The sequence below is a fragment of the Bubalus bubalis genome, chromosome 1, assembly GCF_019923935.1.
Source record: "Bubalus bubalis isolate 160015118507 breed Murrah chromosome 1, NDDB_SH_1, whole genome shotgun sequence".
Lineage (NCBI taxonomy): Eukaryota > Metazoa > Chordata > Mammalia > Artiodactyla > Bovidae > Bubalus > Bubalus bubalis.
The window spans coordinates 141105324-141125681 of record NC_059157.1 but is presented as its reverse complement, the minus strand read 5'-3'; the positions used below and the strand labels follow the sequence as shown (position 1 = coordinate 141125681).

The 20358-nt window shown below is 41.3% G+C and overlaps 1 protein-coding gene and 1 long non-coding RNA gene across 2 annotated transcripts in view; one reads left to right on the top strand and one right to left on the bottom strand.

The window, feature by feature from the left end:
- Positions 1–20358, top strand: part of LOC102416376 — a 107359-nt gene that overhangs the window by 53936 nt on the left and 33065 nt on the right. The window lies entirely within an intron of this gene.
- The window catches only part of PLD1 (phospholipase D1), a 278672-nt gene continuing 261660 nt past the window's right edge, over positions 3347–20358 (bottom strand). Inside the window, exon 27 of the mRNA XM_044944862.2 lies at positions 3347–3737. Coding sequence (XP_044800797.2) covers positions 3708–3737 — 30 coding nt within the window. The 3' untranslated portion in view covers positions 3347–3707. The remainder of the gene's footprint in view (positions 3738–20358) is intronic.

Here is a 20358-nt window from a genome sequence, read left to right as displayed (position 1 = left end):
GAGTGCCTGTGGCTGCCTGCGGCTGCTGTGCGCTCTCCCCAGGGCTCCGACTGGAGGGGGGACCCAGCTCAGGGCCTGCCTGGTGCTCTTCTCCTCCATCCATACCCATTTACTCCTACAGGACTGTCTGAGCCCAGCTCATCAGACACAGTCACACTCAAGTTCAAACTAGGGTTTAGCTGCAGCTCTCTCTGAACTTCTACAGTATTTCCTTCTCAAGTGATCTGCCCACATCAAGCGATTTGAGGGTAAGGTGAAATAAGGTGAAATACAAGTAAGGAGTGAATTTTCTCTCAATCTCTGCTCTTTGGGACCCTGGTGTCTTCTTTATTCCTTTACAAAATGGTATTTTGCCATCTTGTTAAGGAGTAAGTGCCTCCTGCAGTCCAGATTGTTGGAGTTTTCCAGGCAAACGTATGGTGTCAGAGAGTGCAGAGGTGGAAGGAGCTTCACAGAGCGCCTAGTACAGTGTCTCAGCAGTTGCATGGGTCACTTCCTAGAAGTGACATCTATCAAACTTCAACTTGAATGCCTCTTGGAAGGAGGCATTCTCCTCTTTTACATTGTTACATAACCTTTTGTGGGTCCATGTCTTTCTTCTCCGTTAAAGCCTACCATTTATATAATACTCTATCGCTGATGAAATTATGCTCATGTCTCTTGCTTTGTTTGATTTTTACACCAATGGTGTAGGAAGGGCATTATTATCTCCACTTTACCTTGAAAAAGTGAGTTTCAAAGATTTTAAATGAGATGCCTGTAGTTACAACAGAGTCAGGATTCAAACTCTGAATTTCCTATTTCAAGTCCAGTATTGTTTCCACATTAGACCACAGCCTTCTAGGTATAGTTTTTAGAGGATGGAGATATTGTTTTTGTGCAGTGCCTTAATACATACTGTTTTAGTAAATTAAGTCGTTTTTCATAGATAGTTTTCCGTAATAGATACAATGTAGCATTCTCTTGTGCTTGCGCTCAGTCATATCTGACTCTTTGTGGTCCCATGGGACTATACCCCTCAGGCTCCTCTGTCCATGGTTAGGATACTGGAGTGAGTTGCCATTTCCTCCTCCAGGGGATCTTCCTGACCCAGGGATTGAACCCAGGTCTCTTGTGTCTCCTGCGTTGGCAGCAGATTCTTTCCCACTAGCACCACCTGAGAAGCCAGAGTGTAGCAAAGTGGAATCATATAGAGAGCTAGATTTAAACTCCACCTTGACTACCTACAAGGTATTGGATCTTGAACGAGTAACGTAACTTTGCAAACCTTAATTTTCTCATTTATAACATGGTTTGTTATAGATATTTATATTTGTATTTGTTTTCTATTTGCTAGTCTCCTAAGATGGTCCCTCATTGAGTCACATGGCTTACTATTGACACCTTTGTATAAACCCCTCTCTTTGAATCTGGATTGATCCTGTAACTCACTTTTGACCAATAGAATTCATGGAAGAGACACAGCATGACTTCTGAGGCTAGACCATGAGAAACTTTGCAGCTTCCACTTCGTTCCCTTGGAACTTCCCCTGGATGGGAAGAATGTTGCCATACAGGGTATCCAACTACTTGGAAGTTGCCATGCTTGGAGGAAGCCCAAACTGGCCTGTGGAGAAGACCCAGAGAGAGAAGAGAGGCCTAGCCAGACCCCAGATGTTCCAGCTATTCCAGCTAAGGAGGCAGACACCAGTGAAGAAGCCATCGGGATGCCCACCACGATGGGGTCATCAAGTGTCTCCCGCTCCAGTCTTTTATACAGTGACTGCATAAAATCTTGAAAGACAGTTGCTCAGCTGAGCTCTGTTATCCCACAGAAATGTGAAGGATAACAAGGAATGATTATTTTAAGCCACTGACTTGTGGGGTGGTTTGTTAAACAGCAATAAATAGGATGCATGAGAGTGATAACAATCCTTGTTGCATAGAAATGGTGTGAGGATTATGAGTGGGCAGTCAGTAAATTGCAAATTGTTATTTTCATCCTTTTGTTTAATTCTAGGCCTCTCTGAGGTCCTTATTCAAGATACCTAACTCATACATATGTTCCACAGGTGTACATTTTTTAAGCTCTGAGAACGGAGAGTAATTTGCCGCATGAAAAGCAAATGCACATCAGCTAAAAGCCCCAAGGCGTTCTAGACTCCCTGCTCTTTGCTCTATATCTTCTCTATTTTTTATATCTGGTTTTGTTGGGGTGGTTTCTGCTTCCTCCAGTTCCAGCCTGCGAACAGGATCTTATCTGCCTACTTGTGGGTATTTCTTTGATCCACCAATACAAGTCACTTAAGATTAATCGCATACACAGCTGTGTTGCATAGACTCTTTCACTCAGTCTTGCTCTCTTTTCAAAGTGGAAAAAACATTTTTTTAAAAAACACATTGGTGTTACCAAAGATATTTATTTATTTTTTAAATTAAAAAATTTATTTTAATTTCTTCATTGCGGAGTGAGGGCTTTCTCTAGGCAAGTGGAGGTTACTCTCTGTTGCATTGCTATGGCTTCTCATTACAGTGGCTTCTCTTGTTATGGAGCATGGACTCTAGCATCCTCAGGCTCAGTACTTGTGGTACACAGGCTTAGTTGCCCTGCAGCATGTGAACCTTCTCAGACCAGGGATGGAACGTCTGTCCCCTGTATTGGCAGGCAGATTCTTACCCACTGTACCACCAGGGAAGTCCCAAAGGTATTTATTAATCAAAGTACCAGAAGGTCTTGTTTGGCAATATTTTAACCTTAATGCAATCTAAGCAGGTGTGTACACATGCTTTTGAACTCACACACATATATAATTATAAATTTGCCTAGGTTTGGTCTTCCATACTTATCCAATGTGATTGAAGAGTGAGAGGGCCAAGACTCACAAATTGATGGTGGTAAGGTTGGACCTAGATGAACAATGGAGTATGTATTTTTTTTTTTAATTTGAGTCTCAAACCTTCCCTCGAAGAAATTAGAACTGGAATTTTCATCCTCATTTCACAGATGAGGTAACTGAGGTTCAGAGAAGGTAAATAATTTCTTTTAGGCCTCCCAGCTCGCAGTCTAAGACTGTTTCTGTGACAATAAAGTAACTTTTGTTAGGCCAACAAGGAAGTTCCAACTCAGTAAGAGAGACACATAGAAATTCATGAATGTCAAGATGGAGTCAAAGTTTTCCTTCGTTATTAAACAGGGATTTTATTGTGTTTTTATACTATGGGTATACAATTCCTTGTCTACAATCTCTGGGGCTGTACATGCTTTGACATTTAGAGTTATTTCAAACACACACAGACAGACATGCAGGGAATATCTTATAATTAAATATATTAATTTTTACAGCACAATGTGTCAATATTCATATTAAATGAAACAAAGATTTTAAATAACTTTATTCCCATTCATGTCAGTCAGATTTTACCAAGTGAGATTGCTAAAGATTGGTAAACAAAGCAAAACTTGTTTTTCAGAGCCTTTTGGATTTTAGGTTTGTGGAAACTGGACTGTGGAATTGAGTATGGACTACAAGGATGGGCACTTGCTAGTACTCTCTGCTGCCGTGCGTGTCTCTTGCGGGCCTGGCGGGATGTTCTCGAGCAGGAAGGCTGACTGGAACAAACAGTTTGCACCTGCTGCTCTGGCTTCCGTAGCTGGCACACTCTCAAAGGAAGGGCCTTGGCTGAGTTTGAAGTATAGTTTCAGGCTTTTCGGAGACAAGCCAGTGAACTCAGCTAATAAACTCTTTTATCCAAAATCCCTGAGGGCGAGAGGAGAAAGGAAAAAGAAATTAAAATGGAATAGCAGCCGGCTTTCAACTCTATGAAAACTGATCACGTGATGAAGCCAGAGGCATCTCATCAAGAAAGTCCAAATTTGATGAAGCAGTTTTATTCTGGAAGCCTGAGACAAGTCAGACCTGCAAGGAACCCATTATAAAGTCATCAAGATAGATTGATAGAAGTGGGATCCATACATTAATATTAATGGCAGTAATAATTGTGATACCACTCCCTGTTGGGGGCCGGCGTGAGGCACTCCGCCCATGGCAAAGGTCATGAGGAAGGAGGCTTGACATACGCAAAGGCAGGATCGAGCCTCAGGAGTCCCCCTGGAAATCCTCGAGCATCTACCCCCATAACCAGAGCCTGCCTACTTTACTACTTTGTGCTCTCACTTACACCTCTGGCTTTACGGGGGGCTGTCCCCCACCACCTCTTTCGGAGAAGGAGTTAACTTAAAGCTCCAGTTAATAAAAACTCCTGGGCGTGACAAGAGTGTTTTAACCTACAAACTCCTCTGAAGGTTCTCTAGCCTACCTGACAGGCTTGTCCGGCCACATGTGATTGCTCACAGCCTCCCAACTGTGAGAGGCACGAGATGCTTTAAACCTTCTAAAAACAGGTTCCTTAGAAAAGTTAGAAAGCTATTAGTATAAGTATAACGGGCTGATTAGAAATTGTATTGGTGAAGGGTTTTTTCATTTGTTGAGCCAATGTTTCTTGCTAAGTCTCCATATCCCCTGCCCTTACACACATTAATGAATATATAAAAGAAATAAGTATTAACCTTTGATATAAATCACGTTAGACCTTAGGCTAAGTAAATTCTTTCCTTAACTAAAACCCACTACACCCTCACCCTATAGGAATGTAACTTTATTTGGGTGGCGTCTGTTTTAAGAATAATCACCCCTGGAGAAATAAGTGTCCTGGTTGACTGACCGCTGTCACAAGGAGAGGGTCGTAAATTGTCAGCAGGCCCCCTGGCCAGAAGATGATGTAACACCCCTAAGACCTCTGTATACATTTGTATGAAGCACCTGACTTTGATAAAAGTCAGGACTGCTGACCCCGCGTGACTTTTGCATAACATCTCAGTGTATAAAAGTAGACCATGGAAAATAAAGAATTGGGATCAGTTCCTCGAAAGACTGGTCTCCCCATGTCTCTCTCTCTCTCACTCTGGTTGAGTCTCCATCTGGAGCGCGGAACCCACCATGCTTACTAATTATGCCTGGGCTTCTAAGATCCGACCGGGGAGGCCTCAGTGTCTCCTCTCCTTCGGGAGAACGGAAGGACGCCTGCGGCCTACGTAAGTGGTGCAAGCTTCTTGTCTTGAAGTTTTATTGGTCCCCCGCGTAAACCAAGCTACTCAGCCTCTTTTCTCCACTGAATTTTCCTACTGAGCTATCCTCATTCTATTACTCTTTATATCCTTAATAAACGTTTAATTAAGCAGTTGTTCCCTGACCCTCGCCTACGCCGTCTCTCCTTCGAATACCCTGGATCAGCTGGGGCTGGACCTCGGCAACTCCCCATGTTCGTCCCTGCCTATGAAACCAGGCTGGGCCCTTTCCTGCACCAAGAGGAGACCAAGAACATTTTCCAAGAACACAAGCGCGCTGTGTTTTCACAATCAGCCTTCTTTCCAGCTTACTTGCAAGGAGTGGTGTCAGTTTTATTGTCTGGTCATCCCTGGTGAATTCATCTGTTGACCTTCACTTTGTGTCAAGGTGATACCTTTCACTGGGGTGGGTCAGTGGCATGGAGGGTGAGTGAGTGGCCTCGGGGGTGAGCCCAGTGCCCTCCGCAGGCCCCCATGGCCTGCAATCTGATGACATCTCTTGAAAGAACAAGCATTGCTATCTTGGCTTTTTATGTATCAGGATGTCCAAGCAACTACTCAGCCAGCAGCAAAAAGGAACACGTTCATCTCTGATAAAGGAGAGAGGAAATATATTTTGAAAAAAGTGTTTTTGTGGTCCTTTTGTCTTGATTTTTTTATTCTGCTCGCATTTATTTCCTTCATACTTCATCCACAATGATCTTTGAAATCTAATCAATTATTTGGTATCTCCCTTGTTATGAAGAAAAAATATTGAGGGTCGCTAATCTCTACAGTGTTAGCTTCTTTTGAAGAGTGGTTTCCTTATCTCTTGCTGTACCTGAGTCAATTCAGTTTTTGAAAAGACTGTGTTTTGAACACTTCCTGTGTGTGCAGAGCTCCGATGCCACAGATAACTCGGTTTGAAACCCAGACCCATGGCTTATGAACTGTGAGAATCTGGATGTGTTGCTTAACCACTGAGATGCAATTTCCTCAGTGGAAAAATGGTAATAATGTATGAGAAGTTTGTTGTGAGATCCAGATGAGGTAATGAGAGAGCTAGTTACATAACCAGAAGCTCAAGGAAGATTTTTTTTTTTTAGCTAGAATAAAACACACACATTCTTCTTTAATAAAGAGAAAATATGGAAAGGCTTTTTGAATGGCTAGATGGCACAGAGGTGAAGGTGATGGCACCCACGCCAGTGTTCTTGCCTGGAGAATCCCAGGGATGGGGGAGCCTGGTGGGCTGCAGTCCACGGGGTCGCAAAGAGCCGGACACGACTGAAGTGACTTAGCAGCAGCAGCAGCAGACAGCACAGAAAGGAGAGAAATTAATTTAAACTGTGAAATGGAGGGGGTGAATTTAACCTAGGGCTGGACAGACACATAGACTATCAACAAGCTGGGAAATCAGAGTTGGGAAATTGAGGAAGTCAAAAGTGCTTATAGGCAGAAAGAACAGTGACACAGAGGCAGGCAAGAGATGGGAAGGAGAAATTATACCATAAAATCTAGATTGTTCCGATATCATACAGATTGAAAACGTTCTCTGCCAATAGACTCACAATTTTTCTTTTACTTGGTTAAGAAAATGTTCTGACTTGGGCTTCTAATGTCTATTGCAGCCTTGCCAAATGTATAAGAGGGGTAAGATTAGGTGGGAGAGGAGAGTGGGAACTTAATTGTTTGTGCTTGGAAAAGTCCTTGAATGCCATGCAAGAAAATGAGACATCCTTAAAAATCTAGCGAGCAGTCCTAATAGGCTTGAGGGGCATGGATTTGGGAAACACATCATTGTGCGGGGAGAATTGGAGGGCAGAGAGGCAAGGGCAGGGCAGGGAGAGGGGGTTAATCAGGGACTAATAGAAGCTAAGCAGAATAAATAAAAATCATACAAATGGCCAAATACAAAAATAAAAATCATAGTTTCACAGCTAGGAGAGCTACCTCAAGAAGCAGGTTTGTGGCTGGAAGACCTGTCTGAAGCCAGGGCGGCTCGACCCCTGTACCAGCCCTGCCACAGGGGCTGGTTCTATCTGTTCTGAGGGCTCAGCCACTCGCCTTCAGTGACAGGGCTTGACTGTTCAACATGCGGCAATCCAAAAACTGAGTCACCTCGCTTAGTTCCTCCTGCTCGTGTTATTCTCATCACACAACGCCTCCCTATGGGAGAGGATCGCACAAGGCCAGAGCATCTGAAACAGGTGATGCAATCCAGCAAAAGTGTGCGCAAGTGAGGCTGGCTCCAGAGCCGCCTGGCAAACCACTTTGTGTGTTTAGAGAGGATTTGTAGCTCTTGTAGGTGTTGGCTGTCTTTCTTTATGTCTATATGTCTGTCTTCTTGCTAGTTTTTTCTTCTTCTTTTTTTAGAAGAGATGAGACCAGCCCAACTATTTATTGGTGATTTGAAAAAAAGTATAGGCGACTTAAATAACTGGAGTATGGTTTGTAAGTGCTGCAATAAAATGGGAACTCTGAAATACATTAAAGGACCTTCTGAACAGCTTCACGTACTAGAATCTCCTTATTGCACTAACCCTCTCCAATCATAAGCAAAAGGAATTTCTGCTGAGCTGACCAATACTAGCAAGATGTTTCCAGACCCATACATATGGAAACTCCCATGACTTTTTCTCCAGTAAGTTTGAATTTTCCTCTAGGGAAATAATTTTGCTTCTCCCCTCTCTGAAGTTCAACCCTGAGTGTGCAACAGAAATTGCCTGCAGCTACCCTGCTATGTCTAGAAGCACGCTCCTAGAAAGAAATGAACTGCATTCAGAAGATCACCTATCCTCTCAAATGACACCGTTAGGGATGTGAGGTCAACTGAGAGGAGTTGCTCCAAGCATTTGTTCCTCCCTGACCACAGGGCAAACCCTTGGCTGCTTGACTGAGGGAGGTAATAGAGTCGGGTTCTCAGGGGAAAACTGTAGACTTCTTGGACTTGGTGTAGTCATGGTCATTTGTCCACTACGGCCTTGGCCGGGCCCATCTCAGGATTTGTGTTATAGGCCAATTCTTGAAAGCAATTGAATTTGGGAAGGATTTTGTATAAGATGCTGAGGCATGTTCTGATTCAGTTTGCAAACAGAGTAGTTCTAACTTTGACATAGACATGCCTGCCTGAGAATTCAGCTTCCCTAAATTCTTACCTCTCTTACAATTAATTATTATGCCTGGCGTTCAGCTCCTGCCATACCTCTGGAGAAAGAAATAAGGGTCTCTTTATATGCTGTCCAGGTCTCAGGCTTTGCTTTAAATTGACCACCCCGTTTCACAGTCTTTAGAGTTATTTCCCCTCCCAGCCTTGAAATGTCAGAGACATTTTCCAAGCTAGTGTGTACCCTTCCCCATTTATGTCATCCCTACTTTCTAAAGGTGAAAACTTGAGCAATTGCTTTGTTATGGCATTTCCGGAACTATCAACACCTACCACTAGTGATGAGGTCATTGTCAGCTGGCTAGTGAGTGAACCAATTTCAGAATTCTATCATTAGAGACTGATTCTGAAAACCAACTCAATTATGTCAAGGGAATTGTGCTGTTCAACTCTTCTCTGTACTTACTGATTTTTGCCAACTTCTTCTATCAGTTCCCAAAGGAGGCATACTGAAGTTTCCAAATATAATTGAGCATTTGTTTCTTTTTTCAGTCCTTTCAGTTTTTGTTTCAGGTATTTTGGTGTTCTGTTATTAGGGGTGTACAAGTTAAGGGTTGTCGTGATATCTTAATGAATTAATCTCTTTCTAACTATATAATGTTCCTTTTCATCTTCAGTAAGATATCCTGTTCTGAAGTCTACTTTGTTTGATATTAATATTATCACTCTAGTTTTCCTTTTATTTTTGTTTGCAAAGCTATGTTTTGTTACCCTCTTCCTTCAGTCTAGCTGTGTTGTTTTAGTTAAAGGATGCTTCTTATAGATAATATAGAGTCGTTCTTATTTTTCTTTCCAAGCTGGCAATCTCTGTCTTTTAATTGGAATGCTTAGACTATATCTGATATAATGATATTGTTGTTGTCATTGTTGTTCCATCTCTAAGTGTTATCCAACTCTTTGTGACCCCATGGACTGCAGCATGCCAGGCCTCCCTGTCCATCACCAACTCCCGGAGTTTACTCAAACTCATGTCCATTGAGTCGGTGATGCCATCCAACCATCTCATCCTCTGTCGTCCCCTTCTCCTCCTGCCTTCAATCTTTCCCAGCATCAGGGTCTTTTCCAATCACTCAGCTCTTCGCATCAGGTGGCCAAAGTATTGGAGTTTCAGCTTCAACATCAGTCTTTGCAATGAATACTCAGGACTGATCTTCTTTAGGATGGATTGGTTTGATCTCCTTGCAGTCCAAGAGATTCTCAAAAGCCTTCTCCAACACCATAGTTCAAAAGCATCAATTCTTCAGCGCTCAGATTTCTTTATAGTCCAACTCTTACATCCATACATGACTACTGGAAATACCATAGCCTTGACTAGATGAACATTTGTTGACAAAGTAATGTCTCTGCTTTTTAATATGCTGATTAGGTTGGTCATAACTTTCCTTCCAAGGAGCAAGCGCCTTTTAATTTCATGGCTGCCATCACCATCTGCAGTGATTTCGGAGCCCCCCAAAATAAAGTCTGTCACTGTTTCCACTGTTTCCCCATCTACTTGCCAGGAAATGATGGGGCCAGATGCCATGATCTTAATTTTCTGAATGTTGAGCTTTAAGCCAACTTTTTCACTCTCCTCTTTCACTTTCATCAAGAAGCTCTTTAGTTCTTCTTTGCTTTCTGCCATAGGGTGGTGTCATCTGCATATCTGAGGTTATTGATATTTCTCCCGGAAATCTTAATTCCAGCTTGTGCTTCTTCCAGGCCAGCATTTCTCATGATGTACTCTGAATATAAGTTAAATAAGCAGGGTGACAATATACAGCCTTGACATACTCCTTTGCCTACTTGGAACCAGTCTGTTGTTCCATGTCCAGTTCTAACTGTTGCTTCCTGACCTGCATACAGATTTCTTAAGAGGCAGGTCAAGTGGTCTGGTATTTCCATCTCTTGAAAAATTTTCCACAGTTTGTTGTGATCCACACAGTCAAAGGCTTTGGCATAGTCAATAAAGCAGAAATAGATGTTTTTCTGGAACTCTCTTGCTTTTTCAATGATCCAGTGGATGTTGACAATTTGATCTCTGGTTCCTCTGGCTTTTCTAAATCCAGCTTGAACATCTGGAAGTTCACAGTTCACATACTGTTGAAGCCTGGCTTGGAGAATTTTGAGCATTACTTTACTAGCGTGTGAGATGAGTGCAACTGTGTGGTAGTTTGAGCATTTTTTGGCATTGCCTTTCTTTGGGATTGGAATGAAAACTGACCTTTCCATTCCGGTGGGCACTACTGAGCTTTCCAAATTTGCTGGCATATTGAGTGCAGCACTTTCACAGCATCATCTTTCAGGATTTGAAATAGTTCAACTGGAATTCATCACCTCCACTAGCTTTGTTCGTAGTGATGCTTCCTAAGGCCCACTTGACTTCACATTCCAGGATGTCTGGCTCTAGGTGAGTGATCACACCATCACTATCATCTGGGTCGTGAAGATCTTTTTTGTACAGTTCTTCTGTGTGTTCTTACCACCTGTAATTGATATAGTTAAATTTAAAATCACCATATTGCTCTTTATTTTCTATTTTTCCATATGTTCTTTGTTTCCTTTCTTCTTCTACTGTTTATTTTACTTGTTTTATGGTCCCATTTTAGCTTCACAATTGGTTTCTTATCGGTACTACTTTAGTTTTTTATTGTAATTTTTATTCTTTGTTTATTTTTATCAATTGCTTAGGATTTATTTGGAAAAGACCCTGATGCTGGGAAAGATTGAGGGCAGGAGAAGAAGGGAATGACAGAGGATGAGATGGTTGGATGGCATCACTGACTCAGTGGACATGGGTTTGGGTGGACTCCAAAAGCTGGTGATGGACAGGGAGGCCTGACGTGCTGCAGTCCATGGGGTCGCAAAGAGTCGGACATGACTGAGGGACTGAACTGAACTAGGATTTATATTACACATCTTTAGTTTACTATAATCTATCTTCAACTTTATGTATAGTATAAAATTTTTCATCTGCTTTTTGATGTCATTCATTTTAACTTTACATATGGTAGAAACTTTACAATTAAAAAATGAAAACTTGAAATGTTTTTTATATGCCCCACTTAGTTCCCCATTTCCAATGTGCTCTATTCCTTTGTTATGACAAATTTCCACCTTCCTACCACTCTCCTTGCAGAACTTCCATTAACATTTCTTGTAGTGGAGGTCTGCTGGCTTTCGTTTCTCTGAAAAATCTTGCATTTGCCATTGTTTTTGAAAGACATTTTCAGTGAATATTAAATTCTAGGTTGACTATTGTGTTTTCTTTCTGTGTTTTAAAGGTGTCCCTCCATTGTCTTTTGGCTCATAGTTTCTGACAAGAAATGTGTTCTTATATCCTGCTGTTTTTACTTGGCTGCTCTTTTTCATTATGTTATTTTCTTTCTGTTTATTTTATTTGAAGTTTGTTGAGATTCTCACATCTATAAAATCACCACTTTTATTAAATTTTAGAGATTTTCAAGCATGATTTCCTTAAATATGTTTTCATGCTCTCCTTTGCTCTTAGAACTTGAGTTACCATATGCTAGGCTGCTTGACATTTTTTCAAAATCTCTGTTTTTTTTTTTTTTTTTTTTTCAAAAAATCTTTTTCTCTGTGGTTTATTTTGGATAATTTGTCCTTAGTTCTTCATGTTCACCAATATTTTATTTTATAATACCTAATCTGCATCTAATTCTACCCAGTGTATTTTTATTTAAAATATTGCATTTTTCATCTCTAGATGCTCCAACTTGGTCTTTTTAAATTTCTTTCACTCCTGTTATCATTGTATTCATATTTTTCTTTACATTCTTGAGCACATGGAGCATATTTCCAACAATTCCTTTATTGTCTTTTTCTTCTAATTCCATTCTTTCTGTCATTTCTGCTTTTGAGAATTTTGCTTATGTTTAATTTTCTCTCTGATACTTGGTGCTAGCTCTTTAGCAAAATAGAACTACTGGTAAAAGTCAAGATTCCAAAGGCTTGTAATTACCAATAAGTTTGCACTGGAAGGAGATGGGCCAGGTATCAAGTTTTGGATGATGTAATGATCATATCTATGGCTGCTAAGTCGCTTTAGTCACGTCCAACTCTGTGCGACCCCATAGATGGCAGCCCATCAGACTCCCCCATCCCTGGGATCTTCCAGGCAAGAATACTGGAGTGGGTTGCCATTTCCTTCTCCAGTGCATGAAAGTGAACAGTGAAAGTGAAGTCACTCAGTCGTGTCCAACTCCTAGCGACCCCATGGACTGCAGCCTACCAGGCTCCTCTGTCCACGGGATTTGCCAGGCAAGAGTATTGGAGTGTGTTGCCATTGCCTTCTCCGATATCTATGGCACCTGATTGCAAATGTTATGTACTGTGAGCTCCAGGAGACACCATTCCCAGTACTGATACAACTTAGCCAAGCTTCCTTGTAAGCCCACTAATGGTATGTCTAAAATCTAGACTCTTCATAAATGGGTTTCCCTACATGTGCTCATTTAGGCTTATATATATCCAATGCAGTGGTGTACTTGACAGGGTTCTCTTTATTCTAGTATAAGTAACTGAAAACATAACTCAAATTAACTCAAATTAGCTTAGGCATAAATGAGGATTTGTTGTTTCTATAACTATGCTGGAGAAATGACAGGGGAGCTGCTAGGACTTGGGTGTGTTTAAACCTGGGCTTTTTTTCTCCATCTAATCCCTTCTGCTTCAGTCTTTACATTGGCTTCATTCTGTCTGATACTCTTTCTCCTATTACAGCATTGCAGATGGGGACCTGAAGCACAGTCAGGCTCCCATCTCTCTGTTTTATCACTACCAAGGGGCTGAAGCTCACCTTCTCTGATGCCACGTAAAAAATACCCCAGAGAGAGGCTCAACTGACCTGATTAGAGTCCAGTGTCTACCCCCTGACAAAACAACTATGGCCAAAGAGATAGACCACCCAGACGGAGCCTTTTGGGGTCATGGGCTCACCAAAGAACAGCTTTCTTTGAACCTTATTATTAGATTGAGAGAGAGGAATAAAGAAGAGGCTGATGCTCAGGTACACACTTTGAAAAGTGGCTGTGACAATATTCATTTAACAAATGAGATAGCCAAGTCTTAGAGAAGTCAAAGACCTCCTTTAAGGTTACAGAGGTAATAAGTGGCAAAGCTGTGATTGATGAGAGGCAATTATAGGAATTAAGAGGTCAGACCCTAGAATCAGATAGATCTGAGCCCAGATCCTGGCTCTGCTACTTACCAGTGTTGTTTAGGATAAATTACTTTACTTCTCTGCCTCTTATTTCTAAACTTAATATGGGCATAATTAGAGTACTGTCTTCATTAGGGTAATCATGAGAAATAAATGAGATAATCCATGCAAAAAGTGCTTCGCATAGTACTAAGCATAATGTAATCACTGCTTAAATATTTGCCATTATTATTGTCTAGAGTTTGAACCTAAGTATGTCTGTTTCAAAGCAGCACCTGTGTGGTTTGTGAGACGCAGGGGAATCACCACAATTGCTTTGTTCTGTTCCAAGCCCCATAACTTCGGAATTTTTATAAATGATCTACAAACAAATGAAGTAATGAAGCCCGTCTTTATCACCACTGAGCAGGGATACCGCCACCAGTCACTAAATGGGCTTGATCGATGGACTGGATATCCAAACCAAGCTTCAGAAATGAAGGATTCCAGCCAGGAGACAGTCTATCCATTTACCCAAAGAACTTAGATAGCCTCACAACTCCAAGTGCTAACATCATCCGAACTCCCAAAAAGGACTCAGGCAACTGTGGCCTGCCTGTCACTCACTCACTCACTCACTCACTCACTCATCAAATATTTTTTGAGCATTTGCTATGTGTAGACCCTGAGCTCTGGTGTTTGCTATTTATACCCTATAGCTGATTCATGTTGATGTATGGCAGAAACCAATACAATATTGTAAAACAATTATCCTTCAATTAAAAATGAATAAATTAAACCCAAAAAGAATCTCTCCGATTTGAAAAGCCAAAAAGACATTGCATTCTTAGATGGAGGAGCAGTCAGGGGAGGAAACCTAAACATATATAATATCTGACAAGATTCTCCTTGAAACAAAGTTCTCCTTGAAACAAAAAAATATTCTCAAATATTTGAATATTTGAAAAAGTTTCCCAACAGTAATTATAAATGGAAATTAAGGGTAGTATCCATCGTTGCTAACTCATGGTGTATAAAAATATCAGTAATTTTCTCTTCAAAGCACAAAATGTACCTTTTTACACTGAACCAACAGTCTCATGAGCAAATTACAAAGAGAATATTTCTGGCAAAACAGATGGTACTACAAGTACCCGTGTGAAAGATCCCTCAGCTTGATAACCTGTGAAGAACGCCCATTATTCTTAATCACAGTTTATTGATAGGCATTCATTAATTATAATAATATTTTGTAGATCCATGGATCCTTTCATCCCTAATTTTCAGAGTGCTTTACAACTAGTAATTAATTTCCCCAACATTTTAAGGACAAATTTAAAGTCAACTTCCAACAAAACTTGCACCATGCTCAGAATATCTTAATCCGAAGTTTTAGACCTAAACTGTAGTTTTGTTGCCTGAAGCCTTGGAATGAGGAGGAACCAGTTCTCAAATTGTACCCAGAGGGAAACCCAACAGAAGAAAATACTTCGCATGCTGTGCAAGGAGGAAATCAGGGTGTGGGAAAGCTATAACTGATGGTGGCATTTGCAACTGGTTTGAGTCTTAGGTAAAACGGGAATGCGGAGTTATAGGAAAAAGGTTCCTGAGTCGCACTAAAATGCCTGCTATCAGCTTTCACTGGAGGAGAGAGGTACACCGTTGAGTGATCCAGCTTCAGCCAAGGGTAGGTTAAGGGGTTGTATGGTGGGATGGGAAGAGCCCTGGCACAAAGTTCAGACTGGGCTGTCAGGACCTGCTCCACCGCTGCGAGGCTGTGTGACCCGGAGTGAGTCACTTCACCTCTCTGAGCCTTTATTTCTTCATACACGAAATTAGTTTGGATTAGTTTGGAGCCATATGTCACACATGAGCAGCCTGCATGACGATGTTGGCTAGCAGCCCTGTTTTCTTTGGTGCACACTGTTTTTGTAAAGGCCTATATTTCCGGTTTGCCCCAGCCCCCACCATTCCTTGTGACCTTCTACCCAGTGTTCCTCACTAATTTTTGTCACTTTCCAGACCTCTGTAGGCATTTGAGGTGGCAATCCCTAGGTAACATGATCTCTGATACTGCTTCCAGCCCTGATCACCAGAGAATCTGGGTCATTGGAGGTTGATAAGACTCAACAGTCAGGCAGGAGAAGAATTCAGAACTCTGAACTTTGGAGTGTTTTCCAGATTCTTCCATTGGTGAGCTGGTGATATCACCTCCTAGCCCTCTTCCTGTAGATTACTGACAGTCACACTGTCCATGGCAGTCACAGAATTAGCCTCTTCTATCTCACAGCAAATGATGGCACATAGCTTAGGTCCCTGATTTACTTTCTAATTTTCTCTCCTTGACTCTTCTCTTTTTTTGACCATGCAGTATATGGGATTTTAGTTGCCCAACTAGGGATTGAACCCAAGCTCCCTGCATTGGAAGCACGGAGTCTTACCCACTGGGCCACCCTTTCCTCGACTCTTAGAGGTCAGCAAGAAGAAATCAGGCTTTCTAAGTGGCTCGGTGGTAAAGAATCTGCCTGCAATGCAGGAGATGTGGGTTTGACCCCTGGGTCAGAAAGATCCCCTGGAGAAGGAAATGGCAACCCCCTCCAGTATTCTTGCCTGGAGAATCCCCCTGGACAGAGGAGGCTGGCAGCTATAGTCCATAGGGTTGCAAAAGAGTTGGACAGGACTTAGCAATTAAAACAAGAACAAAGGAAAAATCACCCACAGGGCAAAGGAGCTCTTGTCAACAGGAAGTTGTGAATCAGTGATGGAGGAAAGAGAGATGGGAGAGAAAAGGTAGGTAAATGCAGTGGGAGAATTTCTCCCTCCCAAAACCCCCCACCCAGATTTAAGTTAGAGAGGGGTCTTAAAGGTAGGCTTTGAATACTCTAAACGGTTTCTAGAGCTACCTTCTGTAGATCTCTAAACTTCCAGCTCTTACTGCCTGCTTTCCTAGTTGAGTAGCTTTCATTGAGCTCTCTGGGGGGCTCTCTTTCTGCAGGGGAATCTGTTCATGCTGACCCGAGGGCACACAGCTGCCGTGGGCCTCTGGAACACAGGCTCTTTGTACAATGCAACCCTGTATTGTAGAAACTTCCCCACACACGTTTGCACACAGGAGTTCTGTCATTAACGCAGTACTGGTCATGGGGTGGAATGCATGAAGGGTGGGGAAATTGGCTTCTTTCTCAAAAGCTTTCTTTTTATAAGCTTGGCCCCCCTGACAATTTGGAATTTTCTTTTGTAGCTGAAAAAACATATTTCTCTTAAACATAACCCAGGCAGTTGTGTGTTCTCAAAGATGTGTTGGCCAAACAGATAACTGAGGCAATTGTTAAAAAGGACCCAACTGCAGATTAAAACCGAGCTGATTCCATGAGTCCCCTAGGAATGTGGCTTAGCCTTCAACGTTCCTTTCTGAAATGGTTAATCTTTTTCCTGATCATGAAAGTAAAGTCTACTCACTGTGGAGAACAAAGGGAGCAAATAATCACCCACAACCTCACTACCTAAAGGTTTCATTTTAGCACGTTTTCTGGAGAACTTTCCTGTGCATACTAATATCTTTTTTAAAAATTGAGGCATAATTGACGTTTAACATTGTATTTCAGGTGTATAGAATGATGATTCAATATTTGTACATATTGTAAAATGATCACCATAATAAGTCTAGTTAATATGGGTCACCCTATTTAGTTATAAAAAATTTTTTCTTATGATGAAGACTTTTGAGATCCACTCTCTCAGCAACTTTTAAATATGCAATATAGTATTATTACTAGAGCTTCCCTAGTGACTCAGATGATAAGGAATCTGCCTGTAATACAGAAGACTCAGGTTCGATCCCTGGGTCAGGAAGATCCCCTGGAGTAGGAAATGGCAACCCACTCCAGTATTCTTGCTTCGAGAATCCCATGGACAGAGGAGCCTAGCAGGTAATATTATCCATGGGATAATAAAGAGTCAGACATGACTGAGTGACTAACACACATAGTATTATTAACTATGGTTACAGCCCTGTGACTTAATTATTTTATAATTGGAAGTTTGTACCTTTTGACTTTCTTTGTCCATTTTGCCCACTCCCCACCTTCGGCAACCACCAATCTGTTTTCTCCATCTATGAGCTTGGTTTTTCGTTGGTAGTAGGCTTTTGTTTTTATTTTGCTTTTAGATTCTATATATAAGTGAGATCATAACAGTATTTGTCTTTCTCTGACTGACTTTTTTACTTAGCATAATGCCTTCAAGGATCATCCATGTCATTGCAAATGGCAAGGTTTAATTCTGTCTTTCTTGCTTAATAGTATTCCTTGTATTCACCTCTTTTTATCCATTCATCATCAAGAAGCATCCATATCTTGACTATTGAAAATATGCTGCAATGCACATAGAGTGCATACATCTTTTCAAATTAGTGTTTACATTTTCTTTGGATAAATACTGAGAAGTGGAATTGCTGGGTCATATAGTAGTTCTATTTTTAACTTTTTAGTAGCTCCACATGGTTCTCCATAGCGGCTGCACCAATCTACATTCCCACCAAGAATGCACAGGGTTCCCTTTTTCTCCACATCCTCACCAAAACTTGGTATCTCTTGTCTTTTGATAATAGCCATTCGGACAGGTTGAGGTGATATCTCATTGTGGTTTTGATTTGCATTTTTCTAGTGATTAGTGATGTTGAGCATCTTTTCATGTACCTGTTGACCATCTATATGTCTTCTTAGGAAAAATGTCTGTTCAGAACCTTTGCCCATTTAAAAACCAGGTAGTTTTTTTTTGTTTTTGCAATTTTTGAGTTCTATATATATTTTGAATATTAACTCTTTATCAGATATATGATTTGCAGATATTTCTTCCTATTTTCCTTTTCATTTTGTTGATGGTTTTCTTTGATGTGCTGAAGCTTTTAGGAATATCTTTTTAAATGCAGTTGAGATGATGCTAGTCTCATCTCTTAAAATCACATTTCCTTTTCGAGATATTATGAAATCTCTCATAGGGAGGATAGAAGGCTTATGTCATTTAATTTCTTTGTAATATGATTTTCAGTAGTTTAGCAGAGATGGGAACATTTGGTCGGGACCACAGAGTTTAGCCATTAAGAAAAGAGATTCAATACTTCCTAAAAAATGCCTTGGGTTATAGTTTTATTGGACTTAAGCTGTGGAACCAGATTCTCAAATTCTTAGCCACGCACATGTTAGATATGACTTCTAGCTGTCTGTTCAGATTCACCATTAATAAAAATACTCTACTTTTTATTCCTATTATTATTTCCTAACAAACCTCTGAGATTTGACTTAGAACACTAGATTTTATTTCTTTAATTAATTAATTTAGTTCTAATTAATTAATTTTAGCTGTGCCAAATCTCAGTCGTGGCATGCAGGATCTTTAATTGAGTCATGTGAACTCCTAGATGCGGCATGTGGGATCTAGTTCCCTGAATAGGGACTGAAAATTGTCCCCCTGCTTTGGGAGCCAGGAGTCTTAGCCACTGGACCACCAGGGAAGTCCTGGAACCACTAGATTTTTAAAGCAGACTTGGGAGCAGTGCCAATGTATTCCCACAAACGAAGAATTTTGCCCTGGGGCTATAAACAAGTGGTCTTTATTGGGGGGAGCACACATTAGGGAAAGAGGAATTATTAAGTGCTTTGGTGTTAAAAATAAAATGAAAAGTTTATGCTAAATGACCATGTGTTCAGGCTCAAGCTTTAAACAGACTGTGTAGCACCATCTAGAAAACATGAGCTTCAGCAAGAGAACGAGTACCCCATACACACATTTCCTTTGTTACATCCATCTGCACGATGAAGAGACAGAAAGATGAAGAGAAGTTGAGGAATTCTGCAAGACCGAGGACTAATGGGAGCAGTACCAGGAGTAATGGGTCTTGCTCTGCTCCAGCCTATCCCATCCCAGATTCAGGGCATGGAGACCCCTAATGCTGCCACACAAGGCAGTTCTCAAGGATGCAGTGTATTCAGGGCTCTTTGCCTCTGGCTAAAATGTGCATTGGAGCCACACTGATGGTTGCCTTTCCATAGAGTAGTTACAAAAATGAGCATGCTTGACCCTTTTAACAGGTTAGGGTGGAAACAAGAGGAAGGAATGGAAATGAAAGGAGCCAGGGACAAAATTATGTGAACTTTCTCAAACATCACAGGTAAATGGCATTTTTCAAAATTCTAGCACTTAATCTAGTCAGGCCGTGGAAAACAAGCAATTTGTCTGAAACTGGGTGTTTACAAAATGGACCTAGCACTTAGAGAACAATAATACCTAAGAGCTTTGCTGAAATTGGTGCAGAACTCACTCTGCACAGTAAAGAGGGGGCTGAGAGAAGGTAGGGGACCACTTGTCAGCCCTCTGATGGCCCCTCATTCCTCAGAGTGGGGGCCACTGTGCCTCCTACCCTGTGGCTTCAGTTGCAAATCTGAGGCAGAAAGCCTGCCTGCCAGAGCCTTGAGGATTTCCTGCCACCTGACTCACTCCTTTGGTGTCAACCATGGCTGGAGAGGGATGAAGCCAAGGTCCCACCTGCCTCACATGTTGGGCTTTTGCAAAGCCCCAGCAGCCCCTGTTCACTCGCACCATATTGCTAAGACCAGAGGATCCTGCTGTGTATCTGAACCCCTGTAGGTACCAATCTAGGGATCATCCTGCAAACTTTTTTTCCCCAAGGACCTATTTATTTAGAAAATTGAAAATATGCACTACTCTTTGCTTATCACCAAAACAAAATCTCTTCATGGTAAGAGTTTTGGAAAATAAAAATATGTACCAGGAGAGAAAAATAAAAACACAAAACCCCACCCACTTACTAGAGATAGCTACTGTTAATACTTAATATCTACCTTTTAACACGTATTTGTGTGTGAGTACACGTTATAGCTTATTGAAAAGCAGAGATATTACTTTGCCAACAAAGGTCCGTCTAGTCAAGGCTATGGTTTTTCCAGTGGTCAT